Source organism: Dioscorea cayenensis, chromosome 11 (genome assembly GCF_009730915.1).
Source record: "Dioscorea cayenensis subsp. rotundata cultivar TDr96_F1 chromosome 11, TDr96_F1_v2_PseudoChromosome.rev07_lg8_w22 25.fasta, whole genome shotgun sequence".
In the NCBI taxonomy this organism is placed as follows: Eukaryota; Viridiplantae; Streptophyta; class Magnoliopsida; order Dioscoreales; family Dioscoreaceae; genus Dioscorea; species Dioscorea cayenensis.
This window is the reverse complement of record NC_052481.1, coordinates 20,167,262-20,189,675: the sequence shown is the minus strand read 5'-3', so window position 1 is coordinate 20,189,675 and position 22,414 is coordinate 20,167,262. Positions and strand designations below refer to the sequence as shown.

Below are 22,414 nucleotides of genomic sequence, written 5' to 3'. Positions count from 1 at the left end.
TATTGAATCCATGATTTATTATTTTTTTAAAAAAATAATAATATCAATATAAATACATGCCGGGGTCTTTACCAAATATTTTACTATTGGGAATATTAAAAAAAAACCCTCCATCTCTGCTGTTTCAAATGATACATAAATAATAATCATGAATTTAAAATAAATAATTAACATTTTTATATATTAATTTCACTAAAATAAAAAAAATTATTTAAAATACTGATTATAATATCATTTTAAAATTAATAAAGTCATCGATTTACAATTTTCATAACAAATTACTTTAATTCTTTAATAGATTCTAATTGACTGGTGTACCCATCATGAATTTAAAATAAATAACAAAAAATTTCCAGAAAGGCGTGCTGCATGTTGATGTTTAATTCCAACAAATTAAAGAATGTTTTCATTTTTTTTAAATAAATAAATCACAATTTATTGGAGAAAAGAAATGAGTGGCAGGAGCATGTAGGAATAATTTTTATTTTTATTTAAAAAACAATCATCACAGTAAAAAAAACATGTATATACAGAGATATATCAATTATAGTGATTTACAAGTCTTTTAAAAATAAATCTTAATACAATGTAATTTTAAAGAGACATAAACATTTTTTTAAAAAAATCCATCAAAATTTATTTAACATAGTGCTTAAATTTAAAAATAGCAGGTAAATAACACATAGTATTACTACAGTTAAAAATCATAATCAATTTATGTACTTGTTATAAAATGAGCAGCAAATTGCAATGCATTGACATAACACATTGTACTAATGACACATTTAATTAATGGTCTTCATGCAATAAATTAAGTAGAGACTAGATTTGTCTTTCAAAATGTACATATTTATAAAATTCATCTATAATCCATTGCAACATTTATTAGAAATATTTATAAAAAAAATAATAGCACAATATTAAATTCAACTTTCAAAATGTCAACTTCGAGCCCCAACTAAAATTGATTTCTCCCATACTTATATTCAAGGTTCAATTTATATTAAAATTCTTTACATATCCGGTATCAACACCTATAAAAGAAAATTAATAAATTACCACTATAAATGGTGGACGGTAAAAATAAAAAATTTAGGTTTGATTTTTTAAAAAAATAGTTGAGGATTTTAGATGTGCCTAGAATGGTTTATCCATATCATTATTACTATTAATATTAATATTAATAATAGTAGTAATAATAATAACATTATTATTATTATTATTATTATTATTATTATTATTATTATTATGATGTGATTTGAGTTCAAATTTTTGTGTATAAAATAAAAAAAAATACAGTTAAAAAATGTTTACTTTATAAGACTTTCAGTAGATAAAAAATAATAACAATATCAAAAGAAAAAAATCAATAACTAGAGTAAAATTTAATTAAATTAAAAAATTATTTTTATAAATTTTTATATATATATATATATAAATACATACATTAAAATAATGATAATGTTGGAAAAAAAAAATCATATTGAGTTGAGATGACGCTGATTGATCTTTTTCAAAGAAAAGAAAAAAGAAAAAAGAAAATGCTGACTCATATTCTCGCTTTGACCTAGCAAAGAAGTCCACTGGCTACTGCCGGTCATTCTCACAGGTCACCGGTCACCGCCCCACATTCCCCCGGTTCACCATCATCAGCCATTATAAAACCTTTTTAAAAATTTATATTATAAAATTAATCACGTTATTAACTCTATTAATCATCGCTATTAATACAAAAAAAAGGTGGGAAAAAAAAGTCCGACCTTTGGAAAGCCTACAACTCCCCAGACCAATCTTCTCATCCCTTTTTCCTTTCGATCTTCTTCTCTTCTCCTCCAAAGATTTCTCTTTTCCTCTTCGTTTTCCTCTTCTTCGTGTTTTCAATCCATAAACTTCGCTTCGATCTCTTCTTTGTATTGTGTTTTAGTTTTTTTTTTTTCTTCAATTTGCTTTTATTGTTTCATGGCTTCAGCTTTCGTTTTGACGCCAGATTCTCTCAAAGTCGCTAGAAATTGGGGAATTTCATCGAGAAACTCATATGGTTGTCTCTAAGCTTCGATTTGGACTGATAAAAATCTCTCCTTTGTAGTTCCTGATCTTGTTCTGGAGTTTCCATGCTGGGTTTAATGGCGGAAAGGGGCTCTTTCTTCGGGTTTCTATTCATGCACGCATGGTGTTTGTGTTTATTCCTAGTTTTCAAAGCTTCGCCTACTTGCTCTCAGATACAGAGCTGCAATTCTAATGATCTTAGTGCGCTGAAGGGGTTCTTTAGTGGGTTGGATTCTGGGGTTGATGGTTGGAGCTTCAATGGTTCTTCAATGGATTGCTGTGCTTTTGTCGGCGTGTCTTGTATGGGCGGTCGAGTTGTTGGCTTGGATCTCTCTAGGATGAGATTGAGAGGCTCTGTGTCGGATTCTCTTGCCGGATTGGATCGTCTGAGCAATCTCAATCTCTCTTCCAATTCACTTCGTGGCTTGGTACCTCCAGACTTATTCAAACTCCAAGAACTTCAGCGTCTTGATCTCAGCTCCAATGGTTTCTCTGGTTCTGTTCCTTCGAACTTTAACCTTCCAGCTATTCAAGTGTTCAACATTTCTCACAATTCATTTAATGGCAGCCAGCCCATTCTCTCTGGATCCATGAACTTGTCTGTTTTCGACATCAGCTACAATTCGTTCTCTGGACCAGTGTACTCAGGTATATGCAATTCGTCAAAAAGTATCCAAGTTCTTAAGTTTTCGGATAACTTTTTCTCCGGCATGATTCCGTCTGGTTTTGGGAGCTGTAGTTCTCTTTTGGAGCTCTCTCTTGGCATTAATGGCTTCGTTGGTGTCTTGCCTGATGATCTCTTTGAATTGTCTTCACTCAGGCATTTGTTTCTCCAGGGGAACTGTTTGTCTGGTCCATTGAATTCAATGATCAGCAATCTCTCTAATCTTGTTCGGTTAGATCTTTCATTGAATAATTTCTCTGGTGTGATTCCAGATGTCTTCAGTAGCATGAGAAAGTTGGAATTTTTCTCTGCTCAGTCAAATTGTTTTGTCGGTCACTTGCCCGGTTCACTCTCTAACTTGTCATCACTGATAGTGCTCAGTCTAAGGAACAATTCTCTCAGTGAAGGTATTGATCTTGATTTCAAGACAATGAATTCGCTTGTCTATCTTGATCTTGGATTAAATTCCTTCACCGGAAGACTCCCGTCTGGTCTCGCTTATTGTAGCGGACTGAAGACATTGAATCTTGCAAGCAATAAGCTTGTCGGTGAAATACCTGATAGCTTTAGGAACCTCACAGCACTGTCTTACTTATCACTATCGAGGAATGACTTGAACAATGTCACTTCTGCTCTTGGGATTCTGCAGCACTTCTCCAACCTGACTTATATTGTTTTGACTAGGAATTTCCTTGGTGATAAGAGCGTGTCATTGGAGGGAATTCAAGGTTTTGAGAACGTCGAAGTTCTAGTCATGGCAAACTGTGGACTCTCAGGCTCAGTTCCTCAATGGTTAGCAAAATGCAGCAAACTGAAGGTCTTGGATTTATCGTGGAATCGCTTTCAAGGGAATGTCCCTTCCTTTTTGGGAGAACTTGATTTTCTATTCTACTTGGATCTCTCCAACAATTCATTCACCGGGGAAATCCCAAACAGTCTGGCTCAACTGAAGAGTCTCATGTCAGGGAATGTGACGCAAAAAGAACCTTCGACTGAGTTCTTCCCATTCTTCATCAAAAGGAATGGTACTGCAAAAGGTTTGCAGTATAATCAGGTGAGTAGCTTTCCTCCCTCTTTGCTTTTGGGCCATAACAATCTTACTGGATCAATCTTACCGGGATTCGGAGACCTTAAGAATCTCTTGGCATTGGATTTAAGCAAGAACGATCTCTCAGGGACTATACCGGAGGAGTTATCGGGCATGTCCAGCTTAGAGAATTTGGACTTGTCACACAATAATCTCACTGGTGGCATTCCTTCATCACTGACCAAACTGAATTTTCTATCTAGTTTCAGTGTGGCTTTCAATAAGTTAGTTGGCGCCATACCAACAGGAGGCCAATTCTCAACATTCTCAAGTGCTGCTTTTGAAGGGAACGTTGCTCTGTGTGGCTTCAACTTCTCATCCTGCGCAGCGGAAGCTCCTTCTTCATCTGTAAACCAGAACCGTAAAAACAAAAGAGCTCTTGTGGGAATTGCATTTGGTGTCGGTATTGGTGCATCATTTATTCTTGTTATCATCTACATCCTCGTGTCAAGATCACATTGTAGAATGCCTGAAGACAATGCGATGAAGGTTGCAGATGCTAATGGGCTCGCAGAATCAGCAGCTTCAAGCTTGGTGCTTCTGTTTCAGAACAAAGACAACAAAGAGCTAAGCATCAATGATATCTTGAATTCTACTAACAACTTCAATCAAGCACTGATTATAGGATGTGGAGGTTTCGGTCTGGTTTACAAAGCAACTCTTCCCGATGGTAGAAAGGTTGCGATCAAGCGGCTTTCTGGTGATTTCTGTCAAATGGAGAGGGAATTCCAAGCTGAGGTTGAAGCTCTATCAAGAGCTCAACATAAAAATCTTGTTCTGCTTCAAGGATACTGCAGGATTGGAAATGACAGGCTTCTAATCTACTCTTACATGGAGAATGGGAGTTTAGACTATTGGCTTCACGAGAAATTCGAAACCGGTGCAACACTGGATTGGAACACAAGACTTCAAATTGCGCAAGGAGCAGCAAGAGGTTTGTCATACTTGCACCAATCATGCCAGCCCCACATTCTTCATCGTGACATCAAATCAAGCAACATATTGTTAGACTCTAACTTCAAAGCTCATTTAGCTGATTTCGGGCTTGCAAGACTTATTCTGCCTTATGATACACATGTGACAACCGATGTTGTTGGTACTTTAGGCTACATTCCTCCAGAATATGGCCATTCTTCGGTTGCTACTTTCAAAGGTGATGTTTATAGTTTTGGTGTGGTTTTATTAGAATTGCTTACTAGTCGAAGGCCAGTGGATATGTGCAAACCGAAAAATTGCAGAGATTTAATCTCATGGGTGCTTCAGATGAAGAAAGATAAGAAGGAGATTGAGGTGTTTGATCCATGTATATATGATACTGCCCATGACAACCAAATGATGCAAGTCCTTGAAATTGCATGTATGTGTGTAAATAAAACGCCGAAACTGCGGCCTCCAACACAACAATTGGTTGCATGGCTGGATACAATTGGCCTTGATGAGCAGCTCACAAAGTGAAGAAACACGAAAAACCTTGCAAATCTTCGATCCATCGCGGTATGCATTTGTGATGGATTGATTATAAGAGGTGATCCCGCTGAAATTTTCAGGTGTACATACATAGATATGCAGATTGTCAATTTTCTTACATTGTAGCAAAAATAAAACAGCATTCAATTGGGCTCTGTTTTGTTTGCATTCATATGTTTCATGAATCGCAGATACTTTGTAATATTAATACATTAAATACAAGTTTTTGAAGTTTTCAGTGAAGATATCCATTTTTTGTACCTTCAATCTGTTGCAGAAGTTAAATATCTTCTTCTCAAACTATTTCATGAGTTCATATAACTAGTTTTTTGGAGAACAATAGTTTCAATGTAAAAATAGGATATTTCTTTCATTGAAGGAGGAGTGCATGTGACAATGACTTGCATCACAAAGTAGATAAAGGAGTAATGTGGATCACAAGGGGTGAAAAGTAACATCTTTTTAAGATCTTATGGATGTGCTGCAATTTGGAGTGAGTGTTTGGATATTTTTGACTTTTGGATGCTTACATTATCATGCTTTCACATCATATATTAATTTCCACAACTAGAAATAACTTCCACCATCATTTAATCTCCTCAATCTGCTAACAAAAATGTGTGAAAGGAAAAGAATAACCAATTCCACCAAGCAACAGATGATAACTCAATGAAAGAGAAGGATTGGCCTGTTGATTGACAGGGTAGTTGTTTCACAGTCAAAGTCATTCTACATGTTTTTTTGTTGATAGTGGAGTCTGACTGATTTTTAGTCAGTGGTTCTGGAACTGTTTGATTCTGTTAAGATCAAGCTTTTGAACTGATTGACTGGGAACAAAAAGAAAAATCTTGATCTTTAGACAGACTTGTAAAGAGAAGAGAAAATGCTCATTTGCCATGTCTATATAGAATCTGTTGATCATCTTTTTATTCAATGTGTGAATTTTAAACTTTTTTTATTTATTTTGGAAACCATACTCCCAGGATGTTATGGTGAAATTTGAACGGGTTTTCTCATAAAAAAATATTGTGGTGTTTTTAAGTGCTATTATCTGGAATATCTGGTTAGAACATGTGGGTCTTAATTTTAGACAGAAACAACTTATCTATATAATAATATTACTTTCTCTCCCTAATAACATGTACTTAAAAAAAGATAAATAATAATAATAAAAATAAAAAAACCTAAGATTGAATACACCAATTACACATTTAAGAGAAGCTTGGTCTTCGCTAACGTCCGTCCCCCCCTATTCTGATAGGGTAGAGACCAACTAGGTGTGATGTGTGTTCTTGGGTTAGTTGGGTGGTGGACCTTCTCTTACCTTCAACCCCTTGGACCCCACATCCAAATTTTTTTTTTTACTTATAAATTTGGGAACTATTCGTTGTTTTCTCTCATTTACTTTCTCACGTTTGTCATTGTTGCATTAGTTGACATGTATTTTGTTTGATTTTTTCTTAAATTGAAAAGATCAGTTTTTTTAAAAAATGTGTGTTCTTAGGTTAGTTGGGTGGTGGACCCTCCTGATCTGTCAACTCCGGCAAACGAGTCGTTATATCTTTTCTGATGGCGTCTTTTTAACAATTGTTGATTTTTAGGGATTATGACTTAATTTATTCTTTTTCCTATTCCCGTATTGTTTTAATTTCTGTATAGTTTTCTTCTTTTCCATGTCTTTCTCTCTACTCATCTTTGGTGATCAAAGATCTCCTTTTTGGTGTTGTTGTTTTGCTTCGCAATGCAATTCACGGTTTATCTATTTTTCAAAAATAAAAATAAATAATAGATAAACTATATTTATTAAAAATAAAATAAAATAACATAGGAGAGTCACCCTAAATTACGTGAGAAAATAAATTAAATATTTTTTTCGGTTTTTTTGCACTATTCTTTGTTTTTTTGGACCTCTTTCAATGTCCTAATTTTTGTTTATTTCTCTGATTTTTCCACTTTGATTTAAAAAATAAAGCACTCATTATTTTAAAATACTTTAATAATTATATAATTTTTATTATTTTTAAAATATATTTATATTAGATGTAGTTATCAATAATTTAGATATAATATTTTCTTAAGGAAGAAAAAGGATAATTTAGATTTTGATGATAATGATAATTTATAAGTTAATAAAAAAAATATTTTCCCAATATTCTATTGACAATAGCAGTCAAAATAGTTGTTTTGGATGAAAAATGAATAATGTGATTTTTTCCGTGAAATATCGATAGGATAAATGTTAAATCATAAGAAAAATAGAAAATAATGGTTGCAAAATATGCATATATATATATATGGACCTTAACAATTGAACAAAACTCCAATTAGTTAATAAATCCTATTTACTATAGAATTATACAGCTAAACAAATATCCTCTTATTGGTATTGGAAAAGTTGCTTATCCCTATTTATTTAAAAATAAAATAATGGAGGTATGGTTTGATAAAGAATGTGAGAGTAATTAAAGTTCAAGGTTAAGGTAATAACAGTCTATGATTTTTTAGAGGGAAATGATTTTACTAATAAGTTTCTGATCAATGAATTCTTGTTCAGAGTCTTAAAATGGTATATTATACCTGTTTTATTCTTATTTTAATTTAGGAGATTTGACCTTTTTAAAGTGGACATGTTGAAGAAATTTTATGTTGAAAATTTCTAGCCAATATATATATATATGATAATATTTTTTTTTATGGATGTCCAATTATCAACCGTTGGATCACGGACGATATTGATAAATAATAACAATGCACATATTACTGTAATAACTGCTATTCATCGATGTTTGATCAAACGGTTGATAATGAACGTTTATAGATTTTTTTATCTATGGACGTCCATAGAGAAATGATTCTATATATATATATATACATATTTTAATTTTAGTTTTATATATATATATATATATATATATTTTTAATGAATGTAAACATATAACGTCAAAAATGTACTAAACAGAAGAAGTAATTATCACAATCCACTTATACCCTCCCTATGTGTAAGCTTGAGGTTCAAATTTATTTTTTAAGTAAAAGCACAAACACTTTACTCTGGAAATTCAATGCCAATAGTAAATAGACCAAGTGTTTGTTGGCTTTTATATATATAGTAAATAGTTCATAATTTTTAAGAGTTCATTGATTTCCTTGGTACAAATATTGATAATATCACCACCGTCCCTAATGGCCTAGTAGCTACCGATTCATGGAGGTCGCGTGTTCGAGCTTTGCTCTATGTGATGCTTTATGTTTGGGTGAGAGTCTTTGTGGAGTGATCTCCGCACGTCATCGCTGGCTCACGTGAGGGGGACCGTGATGTTTATCGTTCTGTGTCAAAAAAAAATATTGATAATATCTATTTTTTTCAATTACTCCAATTCTTGTTAAATTTCATTTTTAATATGTAATACTTCATTCTGGTAAAATGGTTTTATTAAATATTTACAAGTTGTTGTAAATAAGGAAATTTATCTATAGTAATAATTCTAAAAATAAATTAAGAAAAAAATTTCTTTTAGTTGTTGAAATGGGACAAGTCTAACACAATGGGCACCCCATTGAGTCTTTAAAAAGATATTTTCTAAAAATTAGTTCAGAGGGTAACGAACATTAATTATTTTTATTAATTAAATAATTAAAATTTTATATAAACTAATCATAGGGATAAATTAGGGCATTTGGTCAGAGAAAATGAGAAACTTATAAACCAAAATACAAAGTATGCCAAATATATAAGGTTTAAGTTAAAGATTTTTTTTTTAATTTTTTTATTTTTTTATTTTTTTACAATGTAGACAGGCAACCACATTTCAATAATAAGTCGAACCCTCAAACTATTGCACTGCTAGTTCATTTTCAAAATTAATAAATAAAAATAGTAGATCAAGGTACTTTTTATTATTATTATTATTATTATTTTATAAATTTTAAATTGACTTATTTTTTTTGAATAACTAAACTGACCAAAATACCCTAATTTAACCTACATCTAAATATATTAAGGCTAATATCATATTAATCACCAATAAAGCGATGTAAAATACCAAGTGAGTTAATTAAGCTTCCCCTACAATTATCCCACTAACTTAATCTTTCAGAATTTGATTATTTAAATAAATATACTCAACAATTATAAACACTAAAAATATTACTACTAATGGATAAAAATAACACAATGTAACCAAACTTTTACCATGTTCCAATCAATAGCAATATGAATACATTCAATTCATGATGTCAAGAACACTCAACTGACAATGAGATGCAACAATGAATGAGAACTCCAAAAAAAAAAGAAAATTCAATCCCTTCAAGCTTTATACATAGCTCACCCAAATCAGAGATAGATTCAAACCATGAATTCCATTGATTATGATAAATGAATGCCACCTCTAAATGCCACCTCTTCGGTAAATGCCGAGCGTAAAATAAATCAGAATCATCGTTCCCATGCTCGACCTGCAACACACAATGCAGATACACAACCATAATAAGATTACCTGGAAATGGGACCATGATGCTGCATTACAATTAATATTTACCATTCCTCTCTATTCAATGTACTTTATATCGATAAGTTACTTTGTTCGGGTTCATTTTACTTGGCAGGGCCTACTGCCGATGATTTTAAGACCCACAAAGATTCAGATCTAGATCTAGAATGTTAGTCATGATTTTGATCATGTCTTTGAGTACTGAGAATACTTACATTGTAGCGAAAAATAGGAGGATTTTCTTCGGATGAATGGTTGTCAAACGACTAAATCGTTTATGTCTACTGTCAACAGTCTCCGGCAGACAAGGGCTATTTAATGGAGTTGTTACCTTGTTTGGTGCCAATGGCTGCTTCGACAATTCCAGCTGGGACGGCACCACTAGACGTGTTTGATGTATAAATGTCACCGAGAATATTGATGAATGATAATCTTAGTTAAAAAAACAAGTATAATTACCTTTAACCATGAGCTTTTTCGGTGTTTCATCTGGCTCTTGTTCTTCACCTTTCCGTCTGTCCACGCGGCATGAACCTTTTCGAGAGTGTGCTCGCTGTAGAATGACAGAAAAGTTGAAACACAATGTTGTTTTGCGACGTAAATGAGGTTATTTATTCAAAGGGAAATTGATCATTTGCTTACTTTCATCTTTGGACTTCCAGAGCAGCATTTATCGGCCGGCAGAGCAAGGTTTTCGATATCCAAAATCACAGTACCTGTTTTATCAGTGCCTGCAATTTGGCTCTGCAAAGAAAGCATACATCTAGAACTCATACACCCTCACTGCCTCACTATGGATTACCGATAAATTACAAGAGATCACGGAATCAATGAAAGATGAACAAAGAAATTTTTTCTGCTTATTACCTGCATCGAAACCTCGACCATTCTGAAAGCTCCAAAAAATCGAGTGACCTGCCACAGTTGGATAACTTAATTGCTGAAATATTTCAAACATTGATCGACATTTAAAACAATGAAAACTAAGTAATGCCATCCGAGACTAATGTTAAATCACAAAGGCTTGTCAGAAATGGTCCAATATACCAATGTATTACCTAATAATCAACAGGAATAATACAATTCAATCAAATATATGATTATTGGGGCAGCTCACAAGAAGAAAAGTGCAAATTGATTGATTAGGTAAGACATCCTTCATATTAAAACTATTATAGATAGATAAAGTATTTGTTATGTCTTTAAATCATGTCAGTATCTATATATATAAAGACATGCCTCAGAAATTAATGGATAGAGATGCCACAGACTTTTATTCCCAAAAAATAAGTAAATACATAAATAAAGATGCCATAGATCAGAACAAAACACCTACCAGTCTTTCTTTGGAAATTTCAAATTGTTTTTCCAAGAGAGAAAAAGAAAGGCTGTTCCTTCACTTACCAAAATCAGAGGTTAGCTTTCTCTGGATTGACAACCTGCAAATTTGCAATGCTTTGTGAGAATAAATTCTGGGAAAAAAAAAGAAGAAAATCCTACAAAATGTTTAACTCCTGCAGAATCTAATAAACAAAAGAAACCAGAAAGTTTGCATCTTTAGAAAGAAGAAATCCTTTACAGTAACAAAATTCCAGAAATTTAATAGACTCAATTAAGAAAAACACAATACAATTAAAAAAACATCTTGCATTTCCACACTCCAAAGAAAAAACACAATACAATTAACAAAACTCGCAGAGTAATGTAAAAGAGAAACACAAAACCTTCGTGGCAGCAAAATTTCAAGTCCATCAAAAGATAAAAAGAAAGAAGAAAGAACCTATTTTTAGCACAGAAACAGAATGAAGATGAGAAATTTAAATTTTTTTTTAAAAAAAGAGAAACCAAAAGAGTTATCTTTGAAAAAGGGGGCAAATGAAAGAGACAGAATACCAGAGTGGCAATGAGAGGGACATCAGAGATGGAGAAAGAAGACAATGCCAGTGAGGATTTTGCAACAAGTATCCAAATCTCTTGAAGAGAAGAAGAAGAAGAAGAAGAAGAAGAAGAGTTGGAGAAGAGAAGAGAAGCAATCTGATAGAAAAAGGAGGAACAGAAGAGCGATGAAGAGGATGGATTTGGATGTATCGAAGTGTGGGGACTTGGTGAACTCAGCCCGTGATAAGACAGAGAGATCCTCAAACAAGGCAAAGAGCGGCACAAGCACGGGTGGACATTTTTATTTATTTATTTAATTATTTATTTATTTTAATTAATTATTTTAATTATTTTATTTATATATTTTTTTAATTATAATAATCAATGTTCTTGTCACCTATTAATACTGGATTTTTAGCGTAGAGTGTTTATTTTAAGAAAAATCCGACATAAAATCCCAAAGTTCACTTAAAGTAAGAGTATAAGTGCTTGTTGAGTTTATTTTAATTATACATAGGTATGTCTGTGACACGTTTTTATTGTATTTTGTCAATAATTATTATAGTTGAAGTAAGAAGTAAAGAGGATTTGATGATTCAAAATGTATAGAAAAAATGGGGATGATTAGCGTGGATTCATCTCTACATGTTTGTTGAGACAAAATTTATGAGATAAAACTATTTAAGAGAATCACTCTGGAAGAGACTTGTGATTTGTGGTATTTTTTTTTCTTTATATATATAGGGTGAAAAAATTTGAATCTTTTTTAATATATTGGATGAGCGTCTATGGCTTGTTTATATTTAATCTAGAAAAATTAAACTAAGTCTCGAGTTTTTTTAACTCGTGTCAATAAATTAGCACTCACATTTTAATCTCTAACCGTGCTATTGTGGATGAATGATTTGTTTTATCAATTGGTTTTTTGGAGCATCACTTGTTGCTAATAAGATAACTATTATTTGTCTACGGTTAGGATAATATTTTCTTCTATTTTCATTATGTATTTATTTATTTCTATTTTCTTACATAATTATCTAATCACTTTCAATTTTTTTTAATGAAATTATGATTTTTGCATATTTATGTTTGATTATTCGTGATTTGCTAATCTTAAAGTCACTTGTGAATAAAATGTATCTGGTTTTCTTTTTAAGTAAAATACCTGCATGTCCTGCATAAATGTTTAACTGCCTTAATAAAATTCAAGTATTTTTCAAAATACTTCAAAGACTTTATTTTTTTTTTAAAAAAACAAAAATAATATAACAAATAATTCTGAAAATTTTTTATATATCTTTCACCGTTTACGAGGGGAACTCACAAGCACCTTCTCAATTGTCTTTTTCTTTATTTTTTCCCCTTTCTTCATGTGAGCGTCACTTCAACTCTTTCCACTTCTTGAGTTCTTGCCTTGTTGGAAACCAGACATCCAAAGCAAACCAAATTAAGCCTACCCTTTAAATTGCCCGTTGAATTTGGGAAAGTGATTGGAAGCGGAGAAAAAAAAATATACATCAATTTTTTGAAGCCGAAAGAAGTGATATAACTTCTAGTCTTTTTTGTGTTTAGTTATTGATAAGTGAGAATAAAAATAGAAAATTTAAGTGTTATGAGAAATTCTATAGGTTTAAAAAAAAAATTTAAAAGGGAGAAATGAGTTTTTATAAATTTACTCATTTGGTTTAGCTTAGACGGAAATAACATTTCTCTCACTTCAGGATAAATGAATATATGAAGTGGGGGAAATCAATCTATTTTTCTAGCACTTTAATCCAAATGAACATGCCTTAACTCCTCTATTTTTAGAAATTGAACACTAAAAATAATAAATAAATAAATAAAATATGCATATCCAGTTAAAAGAAATATTTTAAAAGAAAATTTAGTTCCTGTTTTTGCCAAATGAATGTACACAAATCGGACAATTAATTTCAAGTTTGTGCACACCTTGGCGCTTAGTTTGTTCATTTTATCTAATAAATAAATAAAAAGAATGAGAAGACAAGTGATAATTAGACTTCATGGTGATATAGCTAAATGACTAAAAAAGCAATTTGTTATTCTTCCGTGATGCACCTAATTTCAACTAAATAAAAGTTTTAATCCTTGTTGTATGGCATGGAGAATTTTCTCAAATAATTCATGGATAAAAAAATAGATAAAACATAATTTTATTAAAATAAAAATAAGCAATACATAATCATAACAGAAACCGAAACAAGAGTCCAATGGGTGTGAAAAATGCTACGAAAGTAGCCATCAAATCTGAACAAAAGTAGAAGAGAACCCCTACATGGAGGTGCTCTCCATCCCAAGTAAAGGATAATGTCATGGACTACATGCGAGTGGTCGAGTGTGAAACCTAGATATCAAAGTCACGCTTGCCACGTATGAAAAGCCTTGAGAACTTGATGTTTTATTATTATTATTATTATTGCTTGATCTAAGTGTTCCATCTTCAGTCTCTTATCTGTAGGAGCTACAAACATTCAAAAGAGAAATAAGTGATTGATTTTGCCAATAACACAAACACAAGATGATATTTTTAATTTAAAAATATGGTTATTTTTTGCAATTCAAATATTTCAAATAATTGTTTTTATTAAGAGTTCCCAAGTGGTAGGTTTGGAGAGCTCAACCAAAACTAATTATTCCAGAGATCTTCCAAGATTGTGGAGTTTAAAGACTACTTCATGATCAAAGTAAAATGGTTGATGGACTGTGTAAAGCGACAACTGACAAGTAATAAGCAGATAGTTTGCAGTCTCAATGTCAACATAATAAAAGATACAAATGGTTGTAGGGAATTTGTTGTATTTCATGACAAAGAGATTTTTGAGTCAAATAAAACATATTGAGTGCTGAAAATTTTGGTTTACTTATTTAACAAAAAATCCAAGCGAGAAATATTTATCAATATTCAAATTTCAAATAGTTCTTTGCTTTGAAGGTTAAATTGTCACTTTGTGAACGTATTAACAAATATTAATTATATGCAATAATTTTGTGTGCACGTGTGCATGCATCAGACTTGCTTTGTCTGATAAATATTGATGTAAAATCATTTTGGAAAAAGATAGCTTTAAATATTAAGTTTTAAAGTAACTTAAAATATTGTAATCTATTTATAATATTTTTAATAAAAATAAATAAATCAGATTTTTACTGTAAATAGTAAAATAGATAAAAAAAAATAAAGCAAATAAAGAATAGCAAAGAAAACATAAAAAATTAAAAATTAAAACACAAACAAAATTAAGTAGGAAGGATGATACACAATCTACTAAAGATAATAGAGGTAATGTTATTTAGACCAAATTAATAAATCAAATTAGTAGTTCAAATGAAGTGGATGCCAAGTTGATGTCCATATCAACATCCACGTCATTTTTTATCTATCATTTTTTTAGAAAAAAAAAATTATTTTTTTATAATCTAAACTTTTGTTTTATAATTTTTAAAGTTTAATGATTTATCATAAACTCTAAACTCTAATATCCTAAAATCTTAAACCCAAATATTATAAAATTTTTAACCCAAAATTTAAAAAAATAAAAAACATAAACCCTACATTCTAAGCATCCTAAGCCCTAAACTCTAAATTATAAACCGCAAACTCCCTTATTAGATGATTAAAAAAAAAAAATCTAAGATAAAAAACGACGTGGATGCTGACATTGATACCAACTTGGCATCTATCTCATTTAAATTACTAATCCGACTTATTAATTGGACCTAAATATTATTACTTAAATAATAATAAGGTAAAAAAAAAAATCTAAAAAAGATATCACTGATATTCATTAAACAATTTTTAAAAATCAATTATTCAATTCAGGAGACAATATTAAAATTGGATGAGAGAGTCTAACTCTTTAATCGGGTCCGAGCTTATCTGTTATTTCATTTTGATATGTGAATATGCCTAGAAAATCAAGATGGCCCAATTTTAAGTTTATTTTTTAATTTTTTTTAACATATAAAATTGCATATATGAAAAGAAGAATTATAAGATAAAATCAAATTTATCATTAAAAAAGAAAAGTGGAATGATGGAGTGCATTTGCTTCATTCCAACGACCAATATGAATTTCTCAATTTCATTCCCATTTTGGATGTTTCTCTTTGAACCAACCAAAACTTTTATAATTAGAGAGACAAAAAGGGTCCATATGACAACACATCAAACATTTGTTTGATTGCATGAGGACAAGCCATGTTTTATGAATGGATACTGTGTTGGTGGCCTCTTAAGTTTACCAAATCTCTTCATTTTAATTTTCAAGTTCTTGTAACCATTTGGATTTATTTCATTGTCCTTGTTACAATGTTTTTCATGCATTATTCTTTTCCACTTCATTAATGTATTTATAATATCCTCTTTTTTTCCATTTATGTTAATTAAGTTAAAATGTATGATTCCTTGTTATCTAATAATCTAGAGTTTATTTAACATTTCTTTATTCAATCAAAGTTTAAAAAATTTGATTTTTTTTAAAATCCTAAAATAGCTTATGCCCACAATTTAAATATATGCGTATATATTAATATTTGTATGGATACGGTGATAACTAAACAATTTTTGTTCGGAATTTATTTCTATTAATTATATTCTAGGGAAAAAAATGTCTAACCTATTTATGCACAAAAATATAAATATAAATATAAAATTATGAGAAATAAAAATTCAAATATATGATTTGTCTGAATTTTTTCATTATCATAATTTTTTTATTAGGTTTAACTGAAATATGAACATCCTACTACAATATGACAAATTACTGTCAAAATACTATGTATTTATTTATTATTTTGGGGAAAATTTTACATAACTTTTATACAATTTATTTAATAAAAAAATAAATGATTATTTTTATCTTCTCTCTTTATATATATATATATATATATATATATATATATATATATATTTGCAACGTAATATGCCACCAAGACATGTATGATTATCTAACTATTAACTAATGAAACATTTGTCTTACATCAAATGACATCACATAAGTGAAAACGCTCCTAGGTTTCCTCATTTTTTTAATATAATCTTCACAATATAAACAAATAATTTCCATCAAAACAGTTTACCTCTATATATATATTTATTTATATTGGGAAAAAAATAGGATAAACCACAATGATAAAATCAAAAGGATTACAAGATGATAATGACAAAACAGTAATACAAAGCTAATTGAGATGAGAAAAACAAAATAGAAAAAAGGACTAGACCTTTATATGACTTGAGTTATTGGATTTTTAGAAATCCAATGTTTGATTTGAGTTTCATTCTTGCAAATGTACTCCCCAGGCGGGATGCTTAACGTGTTAGCTACAGCATTGCACGGGTGGTCTCATGGATTGAACGAGATTCAAGATTTTAAAAAATCTAAGAAACTCAGATTACATCTAATAAGAGATTTGGTTTTACCACCAAAGCAGCCGTAAAACCAAATTCTTTATTTTTAAGCTTTTTCACATGCATAATTTATGACCTATATATATATATATATATATATATATGAAGAAAACAAGTATTATAAAAAATTTATGGATATTTTTGTTATGTAAAAAAATTATAAAATATAATAATAAATATAATAACTAAAACTAATTTAATAATAAAATTAATAATTAAAATGATAGATATTAGTATATATGACTAATTAATACAGTATTTAAAATCATTAAAATGACATTAGAGAATATTTGGCATGTAAAAGATTTTAATCTCGAATTTACAAAGTATTCAGACTAAATACAAAATCTTATAATACAATATCTTCAATTACATCTAATCAAACATCAGATTTAACTACATTATATTTAAAATTTATGTATTTTCAATTACATTGACTGAAAATCTACAGTATCTACAATTACTTTAAACCAAACACCACCTAAGAGCTAACAAAATGAAACAAAATCAAAAGCGATCAAATGAGTGAATTAAAATGATTGTTTTACAGGTTGTTTGGTTTTTCAGCAGCAAAAATCAAGAGTCTCACAAAATCAAAACTTCTTTTAATCATCAATAGTTACTCCTTAAATTTGATCTTTCAAGAATCTAGAGTTACATTTATCCTACGCGTATAAGAAAATACAGTTATATAGTCCAACATATCATTACATCCAAAATATTTTACCTATATTAAAACAAAAAAAAGGAAAAAAAAAAAGAAAAAAGAAAAAAAATCCTTTTTCTTTTCACCCGCTCCATTGCATGTGCTCTCATAAATAAAGCCCCTCCATTTCACATTCACTCCCTCACTCACAATACCTTCCCACATTAACTCCCCCCCCTTCTTTTAAATCCCTCATTCACTCTTTTCCCGAGTTTAAATTAAATAATTAAATAAATAAATAAATAAAATAAAATAAAATAAAATAAAAATAAAATAGTTTTCTTTATTATAATTACCAATAGAGATAAACCTTCAGAGCTTCCAAGCTCTCATCAATGGCGGCATTCTCACCGCCATTGCTCCTCCTCCTTCCCCTCTTTCTCTTCCCCCATCTCACCCAATCCACCGATGCTGATGCTTTACTCGCCTTCAAGCTCGCTGTCGATCCTCACAACTCCTTGCCATGGCGGCGTGCCACCATTACCGACCTCTGCTCCCCTTCATCTCCATGGCTCGGCGTCAAAGAGTGTTCCAACGACGGCAGGGTCACCAAGCTCGTCCTCGAGTTCTTGAATCTCACCGGAGTTATCCCCATTGATGCCCTAACCCCTCTCGCCGAGCTCCGCGTTCTCAGCCTCAAATCCAACTCCTTCACCGGCCTAATCCCTGATCTATCCCATCTCTCCAACCTCAAATCTCTGTATCTCAACTTCAATCGCTTCTCCGGCCACATCCCATCGAAGATCGCTGAGCTTCACCGCCTCAAGGTCATTGTTCTCTCCGATAACCTCTTCTCCGGTGATATCCCTCCGTCTCTCACTACCATCCCTCGTTTATACGTGATGCTTCTCCAGAACAATCGTCTCTCCGGAACGATCCCGCCTTTCAACCAATCCAACCTCCGGTTCTTCAACGTCTCCGGCAATGCCCTTTACGGTGAGATTCCAACCACTCGGTCCCTCTCCAGATTCAATCTCTCCTCCTTCTCCAACAACCCTAGCCTCTGCGGCGCTGCAATCAAGCTCGCTTGCTCTCAAACCCCACTCGCCTCACCATCCGAGATCCCGTTCATCGCCTCTTCTCCTCTCTCTCCATCAACGAACAAGAGGAAGAAGAACAACAAGAAAAAGCTCATCGGAATCATCGCCGGATCCACAGCCGGAGCGCTACTTCTCGCCGTTCTCCTAATCATACTACTCCGAAGGATTCTCAAGAGCAACAACAATAATCAGGCCAGAAGAGCAAGGTCGAAATCCACATCGACATCGGCGGCGCCGGAGATCGTCGTCGCCGGAGGAGGAGGAGGAGGAGACGAAGGTGGACCAAGTGGGGAACCGGGGAAACGAGGTGAGGTAGGGAAACGGGGATTCGCATGGGAATCGGAAGGGTTAGGGAAACTCGTTTTTTGCGGGGGAAACGGGGAGGAAATGTATAGTTTAGAAGATCTCTTGAGAGCTTCAGCGGAAACGCTTGGAAGGGGTACGACTGGAAGTACTTATAAGGCCGTTATGGAAACGGGTTTCATCGTCACTGTGAAACGTCTCAAAGATTCCGGATTCCCAGGGTTCGGATGAGTTTCGGGCGCGGATCGAGGAAGTTGGTCGGGTCCGACACCCGAACCTGGTTCCACTCCGAGCCTACTTCCAAGCCAAAGAAGAGCGCTTGCTGGTCTACGATTACTTCCCCAATGGTAGTCTTTTCTCTCTCATTCACGGTACGTTGTCCCTTCGCCTTTCTTTGTCTTTACTGCTCTTTTTAGTTGTTTAAACTGTTCCCGCGGTGTATTTGAATTTATTGCCTCGTGATTCGTGTTGCTGCGGTGTACGGACATCTGTGTTACTGTGTATGTGTTTGCCTCGTGATGTGGACACCGTGTCAGTTTGCGATTTTGACCCTCTCTTTGACTCAAATTTTATGTTTATATTATTATTTAAATTTTCTGTTAAATTCTTCTTCTATTAATCTAGTTATTAGTAAAATGATTGTTTTTGAAAAATTAATAAATTGTTGGAAGTGTTTACTGTTTAGTAGAGAATCTGAAAGAATGATGTGGGAGGTTTGGGGGGAAATTTTTAAAATTATTATTCTAATTATTGGTCTGGATGTTATGTAGGAGCTCACGTGCCTCCTCCCTGTAAATAAAATATATATATTTTTTTAAAAGATCAGTTTTTGAATTGTTCTTTTAAAATTTTATAATCATTTTATATTTTTTTGTGAAAGTTTTCTGGAATTATTTGTAATTATTTATTAGATTGAAAAGTTAAAAAAAAGGGATTTTGGCTCATTCTTTTATGTTCCCACACTGTTTTCTGTGCTTTCTCTCCCTGCAGTGTTTTCTTTTACCATTTCATATTGTCTTCAAGAGAGAACAAGGAATGAGAGGCCCACTGTGTTCATTTCCTCAAATCCAAACAACCTTCATCAATGTATACTTTGTTGCACTCATTTACTCATATATATACACATGCACTTGCAGTGCTTTATTGTTTTGTTACTATTTGATCTAAATCTCATATTTGTTTTATTTTATTTTATTTTTGTCTAACTGGCATTTGCATCACAAGTCTGTCATAAATACTTAGAATAAAAGCTTTGACTTTGATTAGTTACAGTATACAAATTAGTAGTATCTTTTGATTTAAATTATTTTATAGACATTTTTTTGAGAAATTTTAATAAACATTATAACTTAGCTTCAGTTTATCATTAATTTTTATCATTTTAATTTTATCAATGGTATCTTGGAATTTCCATTTTTTTTTTTATGTGTGTTTATGTAAATTACACTTTAGTGCCATGACAATCCATGTAGAAAACAAAAACAAAGTCATACACATGTAGGATATTGTTTCATCAGAATTTACAATGGCATGTTAAGCAAACTAAAAGTTCAACTATTAAAAATAAGCACACTCATGCAAATTAGATTAAACCACTCCCAGTCCCAGGGGAGAAGTAAATCACTTTCCTTCACATTTGTCAATTATATATATATATATATATATATTAGATGAACATAAGGATGTTCATTTACCATATAATTATACTAGTCGAATATAATATAAGGTTTGTATGATTTACTGTTGTAATACAAGTAGTTTTTTAAATTTTTTTCATAACTGCTCTCTGGTTACTGTAAGCATGTCCAATACCCAAAACTGTCTTAAGAACAAGTCAATCCAAATACATAACCATGAGTAAATGTATATGCAACATGATGTTTTAAACAGCATGTATCAATTGACACCTTCTCATGATGTTGAACAGGTTCAAGAGCAACTGGGAGCGGGAAAACCTCTCCATTGGACCTCATGTTTGAAAATAGCTGAGGATGTAGCCACTGGGCTTCTATACCTCCACACCTCATCCCCTCCAATGCTCCATGGCAACCTCAAATCCTCCAATGTCCTCCTCGGCCCTGACTTCGAATCCTGCCTCACTGACTACTCCTTGATCCCCAACCTTCATCCTCCCATCTCCGATGACCCCCTCCCCTCCTCATCCCTCTTCTATCGAGCTCCCGAATGTCGACACAATTCCACTAGTGCTAAAAATTTCACTCATCTCTCTGATATGTTCAGCTTTGGAGTTCTCCTTTTGGAGTTGCTCACCGGAAAAACACCATTTCAAGATCTTGTGGAGCAGCATGGTGCTGATATAGCAAGGTGGGTGAGGTCAGTGAGGGAGGAGGAGATGGAGTCCGGTGATGAGACGGTGGCGGTGTCGGGGAATGAGGGGTCGGAGGAAAAGCTTGGGGCATTGGTGAATGTGGCAATGGCCTGTGTTAGTGTGGCGCCGGAAAGGAGGCCGGGGGCGAAGGAGGTGTTGAAGATGATAAGGGAGGCGAGGGCGGAGGCGTTGGTTTCGTCTAATAGTAGTGATCATTCTCCGGCCAGGTGGTCGGATACGGTGCAGAGCTTGCCCAGAGAACTTGGGTCTGATCACTCTGAGAGAGATTGAGTTTTTTTTTTTAGATTTTTGTGATTTTAGAAACGGAGATTTTAGAGCTGATGAGGGATGGTTTTCTTCAACGTTGTGTTGTAGAAGTAAAAGTTAAAGTGTGTGTGGGTGTGGGTTTAGGAAGGGTTTAGGTTGGTTGTTTCAATTGTGGGTTTTTATTTACTGGTGTTATTTGTTTGAAATTTCAAGAATGTGGAAAAAAAAAAGGTTGAGATTTTACCTGGGTAGGACTATAGAGATGGTAAGGGCCATTCATTTCTTGAAAAGTATCAAGAAGTGAAGAAGGGTTTGGAAGTCCCTAAAGTGATTGAAAATGATGATAAAAATTACAGTTAATGTGTTTATTTTATAAATGAAAAGACACCAAAAGTATGGGGAGCTTCAAGACATCTTTATCAGGATTTGGATGGTTGGGAGAACAGAAAGGAATTGACATTATATATGTTAATAATTTCCCTTTCATTTTAGTTTAAAAATATTGAAGTTGTTTAATTAAATTGAAAGAAGTGGGAAGTGTTATTTTTTCTACTTGGGGTCAAATAAACAAGCAAAGTGGGGTCGTTTGATATGAAGATACACAGTTTTTCTTTTTAATATTTAGATATTTTGCAATAAATTTTTAAAAATAAAATAAAAGAGAAGCTGACTAGTAAAATATGGCATCTTTGATAATTTGGTA

At 32.4% G+C, this 22,414-nt stretch overlaps 3 protein-coding genes across 6 annotated transcripts; 2 read left to right on the top strand and 1 right to left on the bottom strand.

The window, feature by feature from the left end:
- The first annotated feature begins 1,760 nt into the window (after window positions 1-1,760).
- On the top strand, window positions 1,761-5,577 carry LOC120271470 (phytosulfokine receptor 1-like). 2 transcript variants are annotated; one of them, XM_039278149.1, is made up of 2 exons: window positions 2,490-2,541; window positions 2,615-5,577. In XM_039278149.1, the coding sequence occupies exon 2, from the start codon at window positions 2,637-2,639 to the stop codon at window positions 5,250-5,252; it is 2,616 nt and encodes an 871-aa protein (XP_039134083.1). In that variant the 5' UTR covers window positions 2,490-2,541; window positions 2,615-2,636; the 3' UTR covers window positions 5,253-5,577. The 2 variants fall into 2 exon arrangements, with proteins under 2 accessions (XP_039134082.1, XP_039134083.1); XM_039278148.1 differs by having other exon boundaries at window positions 1,761-5,577.
- Window positions 5,578-9,438: 3,861 nt separating this feature from the next.
- LOC120272369 lies at window positions 9,439-11,909 on the bottom strand. 3 transcript variants are annotated; one of them, XM_039279189.1, is made up of 7 exons: window positions 11,651-11,909; window positions 11,094-11,196; window positions 10,625-10,672; window positions 10,400-10,501; window positions 10,217-10,310; window positions 9,973-10,138; window positions 9,439-9,722 (listed from the first exon to the last, which is right to left on the bottom strand). In XM_039279189.1, exons 3-7 carry the CDS (start codon window positions 10,643-10,645, stop codon window positions 9,656-9,658), a joined length of 450 nt encoding a protein of 149 aa, XP_039135123.1. In that variant the 5' UTR covers window positions 10,646-10,672; window positions 11,094-11,196; window positions 11,651-11,909; the 3' UTR covers window positions 9,439-9,655. The 3 variants fall into 3 exon arrangements, with proteins under 3 accessions (XP_039135123.1, XP_039135126.1, XP_039135124.1); XM_039279192.1 differs by having other exon boundaries at window positions 11,162-11,196; XM_039279190.1 differs by lacking the exon at window positions 11,651-11,909 and adding an exon at window positions 11,482-11,519.
- Window positions 11,910-18,043: 6,134 nt separating this feature from the next.
- On the top strand, window positions 18,044-22,261 carry LOC120272650 (inactive leucine-rich repeat receptor-like serine/threonine-protein kinase At1g60630). The gene is given in 4 exon segments (XM_039279524.1): window positions 18,044-19,340; window positions 19,342-19,490; window positions 20,400-20,401; window positions 21,050-22,261. Coding segments are annotated over 4 exon segments (2,070 nt in total). The 5' UTR covers window positions 18,044-18,107; the 3' UTR covers window positions 21,736-22,261.
- Window positions 22,262-22,414: the final 153 nt, after the last annotated feature.

Excerpts from the sequence above, each read along its gene's own strand:
- LOC120271470 (XM_039278148.1), top strand. The coding sequence starts at position 2,112 with ATGCTGGGTTTAATGGCGGAAAGGGGCTCTTTCTTCGGGTTTCTATTC.
- LOC120272369 (XM_039279189.1), bottom strand. The coding sequence starts at position 10,645 with ATGGTCGAGGTTTCGATGCAG. Across the intron at positions 10,502-10,624 it reads TGGTCGAGGTTTCGATGCAG|AGCCAAATTGCAGGCACTGA; the intron begins GTAATAAGCAGA and ends CTTTCTTTGCAG. Across the intron at positions 10,139-10,216 it reads GAAAAAGCTCATGGTTAAAG|TGGTGCCGTCCCAGCTGGAA; the intron begins GTAATTATACTT and ends AAACACGTCTAG.